The sequence below is a fragment of the Myotis myotis genome, unplaced genomic scaffold (assembly GCF_014108235.1).
Source record: "Myotis myotis isolate mMyoMyo1 unplaced genomic scaffold, mMyoMyo1.p scaffold_m19_p_14, whole genome shotgun sequence".
Taxonomy (NCBI): Eukaryota; Metazoa; Chordata; class Mammalia; order Chiroptera; family Vespertilionidae; genus Myotis; species Myotis myotis.
This window is the reverse complement of record NW_023416318.1, coordinates 10160931-10175874: the sequence shown is the minus strand read 5'-3', so window position 1 is coordinate 10175874 and position 14944 is coordinate 10160931. Positions and strand designations below refer to the sequence as shown.

Sequence of the window (14944 nt, the reverse complement as noted above, 5' to 3'; positions counted from 1 at the left end):
CCGCCCCCCCGCTTTTTTCCTTCTCTACCACCTCTCTTCTACTCCAAAAAGGAGATCTGAGAGGAAGGGGACGATGTCAGAGAGGCTGTCAATCTACAGAATGTATATATGGGAGAGAGAGAGAGAGAGAGAGAGAGAGAGAGAGAGAGAGAGAGAGAGAGAGAGAGAGAGAGAGAGAGAAAGAGAGAGAAAGAAGAAGAAGAAGAAGAAGAAGAAGAAGAAGAAGAAGAAGAAGAAGAAGAAGAAGAAGAAGGAGGGGGAGGAGGAGGAGGAGGAGGAGGAGGAGGAGGAGGAGGAGGAGGAGGAGGGGGAGAGGGGAGAGAGGGAAGGAGAGAGGAAGATGATAAAGGAACAGGAGTTGGTGTTTTCGTGTTTGTTATTTAGTGTGTGTGTGTGTGTGTGTGTGTGTGTGTGGTGTGAGAGAGAGAGAGAGAGAAAGGGTCTTGGAAAAGATCAATAGATCCAGGTTAGATATAATAGAGCAGCAGGGCAAGAAAATTTGAGAAATGTCATTGTAGGTTATGAACTATTTTCTGGGGGTATTCTTTGAAAGCACAAATAAATTAATTAAAAAATACCTTTTGGCCTCTGGAGAGTGCTTCTTTATCTACCATTTATGCAGAGACTAAACCACATAGGGTCACTAGATTTGTTAGGGTTACAAATAGATGAATACACTGATGCTTAGAGAGGTTAAGTATGTTGCCTAAGTTCACACAGTGGGGAAATACTGAAGCTGTCATTAGGGCCATCTGACTCTAAAGTCCATGCTTTTCATGGAAAAACACAAATTATATTTTACCTCAAAAAAATAGAGGTTAACAATTTCTACTCTGAACCTAAATTTGACTAAGGTTGAGAAATTAGTTGGTAAAAGGGAGAAGTGGTAGAAATGTCAGGGAAAGGCAATCATGTTATCCTGGAGCCTGGGTAGTCAAATTTATCTCCTAGATTTTAATACATATCTTTCAGGGTCATATATTTAAAATGGATTGAAACCTACTTTTCTCTAAAAATAGAGCACACAAAGGTCTAATGATAAATATAGGGATCAAGAAAGGCTTCAGTGCAATAGGACTATTTGAACTGAGTCTTTCAGGGTGGGAAAGGATTTGAATATATGGAGATAGAAGGGACAACATGAGCAAAGGTTGAAAGGTGGGGCAATTTAAAGTTTGTACATTAATTTGGTTGGTGTGGTTAGCACATGAAGGGAATAATGGGAGACAAGACTGGAGTGTAAGTACTTGGTTAAGGAATATGGACTTTAAAGTATAATGAACACTAAGTCACAAAATATCTTTAAGTTGAAAAGGCAGGATCAGTGCTGTGTTTCAAGAAGATTCATCTGGTGGCAGCATGTAAAATGGATTGGGAAGGGAAAGGTGTAAAGCATTTAGACAAGTTGAGATATTGCCCTGACCGGTTTGGCTCTGTGGATAGAGCGTCGGCCTGTGGACTGAAGGGTCCCAGGTTCAATTCCAGTGAAGGGCATGTACCTTAGTTGCAGGCACATCCCCAGTGGGGAGTGTGCAGGAGGCAGCTGATTGATGTTTCTAGCTCTCTGTCCCTCTCCCTTCCTCTCTGTAAAAAATAAAAAAAAAAATCAAAAAAAAATCAGAAAGGATATATGCACTCCTATGTTCATAGCAGCACAATTTATCATAGCTAAGATTTGAAAACAGCCTAAGTGCCCATCAGCCAATGAATGGATTAGAAAACTGTGGTACATCTACACAATGGAATACTATGCTGCTGTAAAAAAGAAGGAATTCTTACCATTTGCAACAGCATGGGTGGAATTGGAGAGCATTATGCTAAGTGAAATAAGCCAGTCAATGAAGGAAAAATACCACACGATCTCACTCATTTATGGATAATAAAGAACATTATAAACTTATGAACAAAAATAGATACAGAGGCAGAGCAGCATCAAACAGACTGTCAAACTACAGCAGGAAGGCCGGGGAGGGTTGGAGGGGGTGGTAAGAGATCAACCGAAGGACTTGTATGCATGCATATAAGCATAACCAATGGACACAAGACACTGGGGGGTAGGGGAAGGTTAAGGAGGGGGGAAGGAGACATATGTAACACTCTTTGTAATACTTTAAGCAATAAAATAAAATTTAAAAAAAGTTGAGATATTATTCCAACATTAAAGGAAGGAGGTAAAAAGGGACTGAACTAGGAAAGTGATAAATAGAACGGAGAGGAGAAGATAAGTGCAATACCGATAGGTACTATGGGATAGAATAGATGAGGCTAAAGTCACTGAGTACTGGCACCATGGAAAAACATGTGATAGTCAAGAGAATGCTTCAAGAAGATTCATCTGGTTCAACGAGCTGGGCAAATTAGAAGAGGGAGAGATTGGAGGTAAGGAAGGTAGATAGGAGTTTACTGATGTCTTGGTTCGAACAAGCAGTGGGAAAAGGAAGGACAGTTACAATTCATGTTATGAGAAGAAAACTAATATGACTTAGTGACAAAGCAGGTGTGAAGGGTGAGAGGGCTGGAAGTGACTGAAGTTTCAAGCCTGAGTGAGTAGCTATTAAAAGAAACACAGAAGTTAGAATGAGAAGTTAGCTGGAGGGGAAACATCACAGTGAGAAACAGAAGGCAAGAATGTTACATGGGGAGCTGACAACACCAGATTTTAAAAGAACATAATGAAAAAGGTGTAAGAAAGAATACAAAACCAAGGGTGAGTGAAAGAAGTGCTAAAATCTTCTACAAAGAGAATCAGGAAGGTTAACAGTCTTGTCACATAGTAGGCACTCAAAAAATATTTTGTTATTGAGTGAATGAGCTGAGGCTTGTGGAAAATTCTTCTCTCTATAACTCACTGCCCTTCAGGCTTTTTGTTGCTTGGAGAAGATGTCATGTGAAAAACAAGAAGGAAGAGCCATTCAAATGCTACTTTGCTTCTCTCTTTTCCAGAAAAAGAGTGATCTTTAATCTGGATGAGGTGGAGCAAACATAGAGTAGAGGGAACAACAGTAGTGTAAGATGGGAGAGGAGCTGGACAAGTGCCCAGTCCCTTTAATTCATGTCCAGTGACTCACAGAGGCATGGGGATGTTCAGTGAAGGGAGAGTTAGCCTCAGTGTTGTAGTCAATTTATCTGGCTACATCCTGAGTAGGAGTAGGAATTTAGCAAGACGTAAAAAGCATTGGCTTTGCAACCCACAGAACTAGATTCAAATTCTGAGGTAGCCACTTTGGTGAACTTCAGTAAGTCACTTGATCTCTTCAGATGTCAGTCTTCCCCATTTGTGAAAACAAGGTCAACGATCCTTATTCTCACAGAGTTGCCGTGAAGATTAAATGAGGTAAAATATACAGAACCTGGGTTAAGTGACAGGCACTTAGTAAGATGAACATGCTGGTACACATATCTTTGCTCCTTTTCTGATTGTTTTCTTGGGTCCAGCAATGGCATTAAAGTGTGGAAGGGTACCACTCTCCAGAACATGTACACTCCCTCAAGCTGTGTATTAAAATGTACAGTATTTTATTTTGAGCCTCTAATAGCCAAGAGTAAAATTAGGTCGGTTAGAAAATCGAAAGCCAAGCTGGGAGTTCTAGTCACAGAGCTCCACCAAAACAGGGCCCAGATGTTGTTGGGTGCAGCATTATAAATTTACTTGAGCTTTTCTATGAATATGTTACTGAGGATTAAATGCAGAATTGTAGTAGGGAGGAAACAAGACATACTTGGGAGAGAGGCAAGACATACTCCTCACCAAATCTGGTGGCTAGAGGGGATTCACAGACCACCACCACCTGGTTCATCCCATCTAGCAGGGAAAACTTCCTGTTCTAGAGCCACCACCAAGAACTCCACACAAAAAAAAAAGAAAGAAAAACATTCATGATACAAAAGGGAGAACTAAGAAATGAAAAATGAACTAGAAGGATTCACAGCAAACTCATGGTTGGTAATTGCCAGGGATTAGGCAGAGGTGGGAAAGTACCTTTGACATTGGGGATCAAATGTACTTCACATGTATTGGGGAAAATTTTATTACATACATAGAAATACATATAAAGGCTAAAAGCAGATATGTCAACATGCTAACAACTCTTAATTCTTGGAGCTAAGAAAATTTTGTACTTTATGCTTATCTGTATTTTTAACTTATTTAAGATGAAAAAATGAAAAAAGGAGAGATTACTGTAGGGGACAGTACATTGGTAAAGGATTCCTGGAAAAGATGAGGTTTGAGGCAAACTATAAAAAATGCACTTTGGGCCTAGCCAGTGTGGATCAGTGGTTGAACATTGACCTATGAACCAGGAGCTCACAGTTAGATTCCCAGTCAGGGCACGTGCCCAGGTTGTGGGCTGGATCCCTGGTGGGAGATGTGCAGGAGGCAGTGGCAGCTGATCAGTGATTCTCTCTCATCATTGATGTTTCTATCTCTCTTGCCCTCTCCCTTCCTCTCTGAAATCAATTATACACACACACACACACACACACACACACACACACACACACACATTTACTTTGGATGGCCTCAGGAGATAGCTGTTGGTCAGACAGGAGCTTTCTGTTTGAAAATAGTCCCTGTTTTTTCAGAAGTCAGTTAAAGATATAAAAATATGTGAAACACCCAGATTCCAATTCACAGTAACACAGAATTGAAAGTTATATCTCTTATTGCTAATAAAAGAGAAAGCAAAAACAAAATTACTTCAGAATAAGTAATTCAGAGTTTTTCATATGACTTAAACTCAAAAATAAAAAAAGAGCCGATGTCTGTTTAAAATACTATCATGTACTGTAAGACTGTACTGAAGCCACTTGAGAGAAATTCCTCCCGAGTGATGCAGCATCTCCGAGTCCCGAGGAACTGGGTGGAGTAAGTCGTCAGCCAAGCTGTTGGGCTCTAAGAGTCAGAATATATCTGTTGTCTCTGCTCTGCAAAGACAGGAGATGGGTGTTCTGCAGATCGGAAACAGGAACTCAGTGGGTGGACCTAAAAGGGAGTGTGGGCTTTGAAACAGGAAAAAAAAGAAGTCTGCTTCTGATAGTGAAAGAGACGCATGGCTGTGCTGTTCCGATCACACACATCCTGCTGGGTCAAAACTCTAGTCTGTAACCACTAGCAGTTATACACGTCCTTGGGTTATCTTGGCGGTTGTTTTATTTTGCTTTGTAAGTGTTGTGTTACTGCTTCATGTAGGTGACAGTTTTGCCATTTTAGGAAATGCCATACACTCACTTGTTCAAATCAGAAACCATGCAGTTATTTGATCTTTTCCTTTTCCTTGCTCCCCACATTCAAGCCTTCACCAAGTTCTCATTCTTTCTTTAAGTTATTTAATTAGTTTACCTTTCTTATCTTGACTTCCAATACTGGAGTCAAAACCACTGTCATCTCTTTCTCAGGCGACTACAGTGCCTTCCTGCCTTGTTTTCTTGCCTCTGCCAGTTCTTTTCCAAATTTTGGCCCAAGTAATCTTTTAAAAACTTAGATGATTCATTCCTCAGGCTTTCTTTCTGTGCTTAAAGTCCCATATCCTTAATCTGGCCTACAAAGCTTTGCCTGGTTTGACCCCAGTCACATGTCCTCCCCACCTTTTGGCTCTCTCCCTCACTCTGCTTCAGTCACAACTGCCTTTTTATTCTTGACTAGAGGCCTGGTGCATGAAATTTGTGCAGGGGGGGAGGGTGTGTGTGTCCCTCAGCCTGGCCTGCAACCTCTCACAATCCGGATCCCTCTCGCAACCTGGGACTGCTGGCCCCTAACCGCTCACCTGCCTGATTGCCCCTAACCACTCTGCCTGTCTGATCGCCCCTAACTGCCTCTGCCTTGTGACGCCCCACCTCCCCGCCCCCTGCCACTGCGTTGCGGCTTCATCTAGATTAGAAGTTTGTCCGGAAGGTCATTCAGCTGTCTGGTCTAAATAGCATATTACCTTTAAGTTATTATAGATTATTCTCTCAGCTCTTTCTAGGCGTGGGTTCTTTGCACATTCCTTTCCCGGCGCTTGCGGTGCTCTTCCTACCACCCCTCACCTGGCTCATTACCATTTATCTGGTAGGTCTCAGTTTAAGTGTCACTTTCACAGAGACGCTCTCTGATAGCAGCTACTTCTTCTCCTTCATAAACGTTTCACAATTAAGAATATATATGTTCAGTTGTCTCCTCCATTAGAGAGTAAATTTCTTGAAGCCAAGATAATGTCTATTATGTTAACCATTAAATATCTAGGTCTTAGTACAATGTCTGGCACAGACAAGGTGCTCTTCTTTTAAATGAACCATAGTGTCCAGCACAGTGTGAGGAAGAAAATAGGTTTTAAAATACTGTATAGTTACTTATGGAAAAATCCCCTGCTGCCATTTAAATGTAAAAAAATCAGGGTCTTGTAAATTTAATATCATAAAACTGAATTCAGGTATTATTCTCTACAACATAAAACCAACAGAGGCAAGTCATACTTAACCCACATTTCAGAGTATTTCCAGTTTTCTCCTGTCCTCTTGAAGATTGGGACAGCTCTGGGATCAGGGCAGGATTAAGCTAAGGGCTTTTCTATGGTTGGTACTTTAACATTCTTCTTCTTCCTCACCTGGGGACACAAAACACTCACCAGCAGGCTGTGACACAAAGCATGGAAATGCTGCTGATTTGTCTCCAGCTCATTCCAGTCCAGCTGCCAACAGCTTGTGGGTCTGAGGATGAATGGGAGACCATACGTCACTGACTCGCACATCCCACTGGATTTTAAAGCCCTGGGAAGAGATAATGGCAGTGAAAGTCTCCTCAGTGATAATAAGAACCTCGACCCAGATCCACTCAAATTCAGTAAGTCTAAGGCCCTATTGTGAAATCCTTTAGGTTAGGGACTATAAATTATTCATCTACGTATGGCAGTGCCTAGCAAGGTATCTGGCACATAGCACATTCTAAAAGCCTGTTAACCAATGAATGAAGCAGTCATCATGAACGCTCCAGACACTGTTGTCTATTTCTTCTCCTGAGCTCATTCCATTCTAAGTAACATCCCTGGAGACACTTCCATAATTCCGCTGTTACAGCAACCGTATAACACAATATGGTTATACCATCTGCTCCCCAGTCCTGGCTCTTTTTGTGGTGACAGAGGATGCATCTAAGAAGAGCATGAATTTTAAAAGGCTCCTAGCAACATCCATGGTCACAAACCTATGGACGAGCCTACTCAGATACCTGTGCCTGGGCACTGTGATAGGAACTAGGAAGCAATAAAAGTGGCCTTTGCCATCATTGTTAACTCCGCCTTGGACTTGGTTCCCCTGGAAGCAGGAATTCTAGTACTTAGAGCAGCGAATTCCAACCCGTGTGCTGCAAGTATTTTCAAAACATGAAATACCTGACTATTTAGTCAGTACTGACCTCTTTTCCCTTAGATTATCAAATAAAAAATGTTAATAGCCATTTGATTCATTCACATAGCTGTTCAGTGTGAATGAATCAAAATTATATCTATTTTTGTTGTCAAATTGGCAAAAAGTAATATATTTTTTGGTGTGCCACAGAATTTTAGTAATTCATTTATGTGTGCCATGAGGTGAAAAAGGTTGAAAGTCGCTGACTTAAGAGAAATGGGGTGGGGGGTGAGGGGCGGTGGGAGGGCGGGGAAGATCCTACGTGCCACTTGCCCCTTGAAGGTCATATCTCTGTCCTGGTGCCTAAACACAATATGTACGCAATAAACATTTTCTGCTGACCTTGTCTTGCCCTGCATTCAGACACTTTCTGGATTTCCAATCCTCATCCAGACCTCAGAGTGTCCTACTGAGGCACATCTCCGTCATCTGCTCATTTGTCTCCATGTGCGGAGCAGCTTGACTGCGCTTTCATGCCCACCTTAGTTGCTGCTTTGGACCTGACTCCCGCCTGCCTGCAACTTGGGGATGTCCTCTATCTCTGGACTTTCTAGCCATGGAACCCATAGCATCAGCCTTTGCATGGATTGGGGAGGTTCCCATGACCCATACTTGATCACCCGGAGCTTGTAATAAGAGGCCGATGACTGGGAAGTCATCTGGTAGAGTGTGCTGAAGTCTCCTTTGGGGTCATCCATTTTCAGGGAGCCATCAGCTGTGCCAGGCAGTAGGGACGGGCTGAGAAGCCGCTCTTGGAGATCACATTTCAGGCACACTATAGAAAAAAAGAAAAAGAAAAAAAAAAGGCATTGGGGGAAGGATGCTTGTCACAAGTTACCTCAGGCTATGTGATAACATCTGCCACCCATTCCACCTCCATTAGTTAAGTAAGAATTGGGAGAAGGCAGGAGAGTGGAAGGCAGGAGAGAAGAGAGGTTGGTTTGGGAAGGCAGAGCAGGTCTGGAGCCTACAGTACTGCACTACACAATAGGTAGCATTTTCTGGGTCTGACATGATTTTTACTTGTTTTATAGCTGGGTTGGCTGAGCTGTGCCTCATAGTGAGAAATCTGGCTTGTGATCCAGTCTGAGAGGAACGTGTGTCCTTTGGGGAGGAGGCAGCTAACACTACAGTATGCAGAGACCCTTTGGCAACCACACAAGGAAACGTTGCCTCTGCTGCTTCCCTGTGGCTAAACTTTGGCAAGATTACAGGTCAGATGAAAGCAGAGCAGGAAAGCAGAAGTCAGGCAGTCAGCTGACAGCCACTGTTCCTCTGTGGGCTCTTCTAGGGGCATTTGACACCAGGGAAAGAATAAGTTCCTGAAATAGTTTACTGTTAAATTCCCCAAAGAAACTAAAGCATGGAACCTTCTGAGCCTTGGAGCATTACTGTGGCATTAGATCACAATTCTGAGGGGGCCTCAACTAGGTACGAGTTTTTATTCATCAAGGTCTTATGCTCATCTGCATTAAGCTTCTGCTCCAGCAGGTGTGCTTACATGCCACAGTGAGTGTGCAATGTTCTGTTGCACTAAGCTCGGATCCTTGATATTACAAAGGTTTTCAATACAATTTATACCAGGTTTGAATACTGTTAACAAAGCTATGAATATACAAATGTGGAGTCCTTGTGAGAAGGCTAGTAGTTGATGTTGTAACTATACTAACTGCAACATGAGGTAAAAACAAAAGTAGAAATAAGGTAGAAAAAAATAGGATGACAGAATAGATGTCAGGCCCAGCTGGCCCTCCTGGGCTCAGCAATCAGACCTAGGCATTAATTTTGGGTGAGGCGCCTCTGGTTTGTCCCAGAGTCCAAGAAGTCAGTAGGAGGGAGTTTGCCTAGGACTCCAGCTTCCCCTCATTCCTGTGTGCCTGACTTCATTGTTGGGCCCCTGAGTTTTAGGATTGGACAGGTGTATTAAACTGGCTGAGGTTTTCAATTCTGATGGAATTAAAAATCACCCAGGGAACTTTTAAAAGATACTGAACTCTATTTCATGCCAGTCAAATTGGAATCTCTGGGGATCAAGCTCAGCTGTTGGTATTTAAGAAAAGTTCTTCATGTGCTTTTTAATGCAGCCAGTGCTGAGAACTATGGGAACAGTAGTCTTAGCAGTGTTTTCAAAGTTGTTTTAGTAGGTCTTAGGACCAAGGCACGCTTCTTACCACACAGAACCTAGGTGCTGAGGTGGCAGACTCCAAATCCAAGGAATGAGGAAAGGCACTCATCTGAAACTGACTGTGCGCTCTGTCCATCACAAGGAGGCCTCTGAGGGAAGCATCTATAGTGGGGTGAAGGGCCATAGGCAGCTACAGAGGAAGGTGGTATGGGGTGGAGCCCTTAAAGGAGGAGAACTTTATAAGGAGGAGTCAAAGTGAACATCTTAGGGGCAGTCCTCAAAAGATTCTGTTGTAGGAGAGCTCAGGGTTTTGTTTTGTTTCATTTTTTTTGGTAACGAGCCACATATGTAGAAATCCATGTGTGTGGCAATGCATTAGTTTTTTAAGCAATGGGTAACTACAGTCTGGTCTTTATTGTGGTTGCATAAACTCTTAGGTGGGTCGTACCTAACACTGAGTGGGTCTACTTTCCCCAGACCTCATTCCAACTATGTCTGAGCATCTGGATGCCAGTGACGTCCTCCCCAGCAGAAGAGCTGATGAGTCTGGATCTAAGTTCTACCATGCACCATGAGGATCTATGGACTGCTGAAAAATGGTTGTAGATGAAGACAAACATTCAGGCTCTGATCATGGTACTGAAAGTCATGGAAAGAGAGAGGGCAAAATAGAGAAGTTCTCAATGGTACCATGAGCAAATGCTGTGCAACATTGGAAGAAAGGCTGGTTTCAAGAGTTCCTGGCCTTTGAGCCCCCTTCTCTCCTTAATAAGAAAAGTGAATCTCTAGCCTCTTTGTTTAGAATTACCCAGCACGAGGCAGGCTGAGTAGTAAGGACATGCCCCAGCTCTGGAAGTAGATAGACTTGGTATATCTTTCCCTTTGGGGCCAGGAGTCTGAACCCATTTTGAACAACTCCCAAAGACACACCTCTCCCTTTGAAGCGGGGCCTTAAGGAGTCAGCTTTTCCAAACTGAGTGTGGCTGACTGTACTGATGGGCCCATTTGCAGGCCCTTGTCACCCTGGGTCCTGAGCCAATCTTTAAAGGGGATGGAGACTAGAAATGGCCTTACCCCTATCATCTATTGGGACCTGGAATGAAGTATCCCTACCAGACAGAACAATATCCAGGGCCATGTTGGCATGTTCAAAACACTGACTGATCTCTTGCTTTTTATTGCCAGAATGTACTTTGTGAAATGGTCTTGGGCCTCTAGATATGGTGGGGAATGGCCTCTAGATATGAAGGGAATGGTGGGGGGAGAGAGAAAGAGAGAGACAGAAAGAGAGAGAGAGAGAGAGAGAGAGAGAGAGAGAGAGAGATCGACTGCCTCTTCTACCACCTGACCCCTGACCAGGGAGGGATCGATCTCTCAATCTGGGCATGCACTCTGACCTGGAATTGAACCAGCGACCCTTTGGTACATGGGACAATGCTCAACCAACTGAACCACATCGGCCATGGCCAGAATACCTCTATGTAATATTGGTTTAGTCTTGGTTCTTTTCCTCTACTCACAGGCCCTGTTGATATTGTTGAGGTGCCAGCATGCCTCAAATTATAGTGTCATGAATATTTATCTCATTAATAAGAAAAAACTTGAGAAATACATGATTTACTGTGCTCTTATGCAACATAGCTGCTGTCCTGTTATTGAGATGTCTAAGTCTTTGCCTCTAAACTAGCAGTCCCTTGCTATTTGGGCTTAATTACATTCAGTTTTCTAATTGGTCACTTTTTAGAAATTTTCCTACTCTGCCTGCTTATACTGGACAACTTCATCCAAATCCTCCTCTAATCCCTAAACCTCAAGGACTCTGTATTCTGATGACTCACCAATCTTGAGTACTAATCCTAGACTAGGATAATCATAGCCTATATAGTATGTTTTCTTAGGAGTGTATACTTGGCTTATCTCTGGCTCTGGAAATGTTGCTGAAAGACTGTGAAGGAAGAAGAAGATGAATATGTTCTTGGTCTGTTCCACTGTTATGTAGCCAGGCTTTGAAGAAAATCTCCATGCTGACAACATCATTGTCTATAGTCTGAAGGTCAATGTCAGTTCCCAGGAAAGAGCTTTCTGCAGAATAAAGGGAAAGAGTAGTGAAAGTGTTTAACTCTTTAATTGTAAAATTTGAAAAATATAACATTTTAAATGCACCATTTTTTGACCCATCAATTCTACCTCTAGATATCTAGCCTATAGACATTCTTGGATAGCACACAAAGAGACATATGCAAAGATGTTCAGCACAGTATTGTTATAATAACCAATAATCAAAACCTAAACAGGAAGCAATTCAAATGCCCACCAATATGGGAATATTTAAATAAATTATGGCACAATCAAACTATGGAGTATTATGCAGCTGTTAACACACAAAGTAAAGCTAAATGTGCTGACATGGAAAGCTACGAGGTAGTAAGTGAATAAAGAAAGTTGTAGAACAGATGTACAGTATGAGCCCATTTATATAAAAATAAAACTAATGGCCTAAGTACATACTTGTGCATGTAAATGTATTTTACAAAGGTCTGGATGGCTACCATCAAACTTAACAGTGGACAGGAGTAGAAATGGGGCAGTTCTGAAATACATTTCTTTTTAATATTCATATTTCTATACTGTTTGAATTTTATTTTAATCATGTATTTCTTATATTTAAAATGCATTCTAGAAAAAAAAACAGTAAAATAATACAGCAATGTAAGTTAAATAGTTAACAAGGGGGAACTTCAGCTTTATGTTGTTGTTTCATAGTGAAAATGTATTCAATTATTACTTCTTTCATAAAAATAAAATTTAAAAGGATGAAAACAACAACAAAAAGATGAACTCTTGGGCCCTACCTTTTGACACAGATTATACAAGTTTGTCATTGGTGTGCTGTATCTCACAAGTGTGATTAGAGCCCAGAAGACAGAGATGGTGGAGTATGATTTGATACCAAATATGAATGAATGGAGCCAGGTGGGTGGGTGAGGAGGCTCTGCTAGTCTACTTCCTGTTTCAGGCAACACTAGCTCAGGAACTGGGATTTGGGTCTGCAGGTAAAGGTTGTCAGTAAAAGCCAAATATAAGGTGGTGGAGGAAATGAGGCAGGAGGTGGAAAGAACTTTGTTTTTTTTTCTTTCCTGACCATGAGGGGCTCTCTGAAATACTTTTACAAAGAGCCTAAGAAAATCCAGTTGCTCCAATGAATTAACTTCTGTGTATGACTCATGAACCCCAGGGAGAAGGCTGGTTTATTTCTAGAACGACATTCCTGAGGACAAGTATGCAGAGGTGGCAGACTTTCCACAGGGAACAAAGGGCTTCAGTCCAATGTGTTGGTACCCACACAGGGGAGGTGTGGTGAGACCTAGATGACTTCACATCATATTGAATGACTTATTCTTTGGCTGAAAAGGGGCATCACATGCATTTCTCTTGTGACATGTGTGAAAGAAACTCTACCATCTTCTGTGGATAGTTACAAGGATTCATTAGTGAATTAGTTATTTCATTCATTTAAGCAGTAATATTTATTATGTAGAACATAGAAGATTAAATACCACGCAGTGTACAAAGATATATGAAATATATGGTACTCTGTGCTCTTTTGGAGTTTATAAAGCAACATTATATATATTTTTAAAAGGAATATTTATTGCAGTTATAAAGGAACATTATTCTTTTTTTTTAATCCTCACCTGGTGATATGTTTATTGATTTTAGAGAGAGAGGAAGGGGGAGAGAGAGAGAAAGAAACATTGATGTACAGAGAAACATTGATCAGTTGTCTCCTGTATGCGTCCTGACTGGGGATTGAACTTGCAACCTTGATGTATTGGGACAACATTCTAATCAACTGAGCTACCTGGCCAGCACAGGAACATTATTCTTGACCATTCCTCCTTAAACTCTACTGCAGTGATAAATATGAAGTCATTGTCAAAGGGACATTCATCATAAGTTAAGAGAAATGTTCTTTTATTTTTATTTTTGAAAGGTTCTTTTAAATAATATGAATCTTATTTTGTCACAGATAAAACAAGAAATAATTTAGATTTCTGAGCCTGGACTTCACCTTGAATGACATATGGAAATGACTGAACAGCTTCTCTTCAGGGAGGCAAAATAATTATTAAAACATAAGGAGGCAGATACAGAACTACAGAAATGAAATTGAGCAAAGGATCTCAGAGAACAGAAAGGATAATATTACTTAGAGTTCAAACAACAGGATTTTGAAGAGAAAAAGTGTTTCATTTTCTCTCCCCAGGGATAGGATAGAAGAGTAAAAACTCCCCCCATGGGCCATATAAGGAGACAACAAGAAGTTACTCCCAGCAAGAATCTGGACATAAAATTAGAGGTTTTTCTCAGGTAGTTAAACCATAAAATCAACAGACTGGTGAGATCCATAAATACAAAAAAACCCCCCACTGATCTTAAGAAAGGAGAATGGTTTACTGACCAGAGCTAGATTGGGCTGGAGCCTATGGATGGCACTGGCTTACCCAAAGGATGAATGTGCCCATTAGAAGGGGAGAGGGTTGGCCAGAAATGGAGCACAGAGAAAGGCAGCAACAGGGGCACACACTGACAGCATTCATCCCAGAGTGGCTCAGTGGAGAGGGCGTGCTGGCTCAGTGATGTGTCCCAATGGCAGGATATGTTTGTCAGGTCTCTGCTCCCTTTGGTGATGATGGTGGTTATGATTCTCTCTCTAAAATATTCTGGTTTATACTTTGGTCTTGAGTTTGATAGGGTGAGTCTATCTCTGAGAGGGTGCTGACAAAATAATTTTCCAATCCTGCAAAGCTGAAGAACCAAGCCTGAAACATGGCATCTCTACGAAGGATAATGACAGTCTTCCCTGCAGATACCCATCAACATTCCTGAAGTTCTTTCCAATTTCTCAACCTACAGGTTCTTTTTTGGGAGAGCCACAGAGCAGAATTTCTTTCTTTGAAAACGTGCTCATGTAACTTCCACCCAGACACGGTGCAACAAGTTCGAGTCTGCAGTTTTGCAGGCTCAGGAGGGAGTCAGCAGCTTCTCAGAGACAGTCACGTGGTCCAAGCTAACGGCTAATGTGTAAAAAGCAGAACACCCTAGACGGAGAACTTCTTTTTCATTTTCAGTCAGTGGAGTAGGCCTTGTGCCTGGACCATGGCAGTAACCACTTCGCTGTCCTATCAGGCTCCATTCCTTCTCCTCCGTACGTACTACTACCAGCCAGTATGGTTTCATCAGATCCCACCGTTGCTAAAGAGTACATCCTGCCTTCCTGCTCTCATCTTCTTCATTCCCCTCACTCGACCTATACCATTGGCGATATTCATTACTCCTCAAACACCTGGCCCTTCCCTTTTTCTGGGATGGCTCACAGGATTCCTCCCATCTCCACCTGTTGAGATCCCATATTCCAATCCCCCTCAGGTAGTT

General features: G+C 41.9%; 1 protein-coding gene across 1 annotated transcript in view; it reads right to left on the bottom strand.

Annotated features, from left to right (window-relative positions):
• LOC118668820 (meiosis 1 associated protein) overlaps positions 1-14944 on the bottom strand; it is a 58332-nt gene that overhangs the window by 16874 nt on the left and 26514 nt on the right. Inside the window, exons 4-6 of the mRNA XM_036334021.1 lie at positions 11417-11590; positions 7996-8158; positions 6606-6747 (exon numbers count right to left, since the gene is read on the bottom strand). Coding sequence (XP_036189914.1) covers positions 6606-6747; positions 7996-8158; positions 11417-11590 — 479 coding nt within the window. The remainder of the gene's footprint in view (positions 1-6605; positions 6748-7995; positions 8159-11416; positions 11591-14944) is intronic.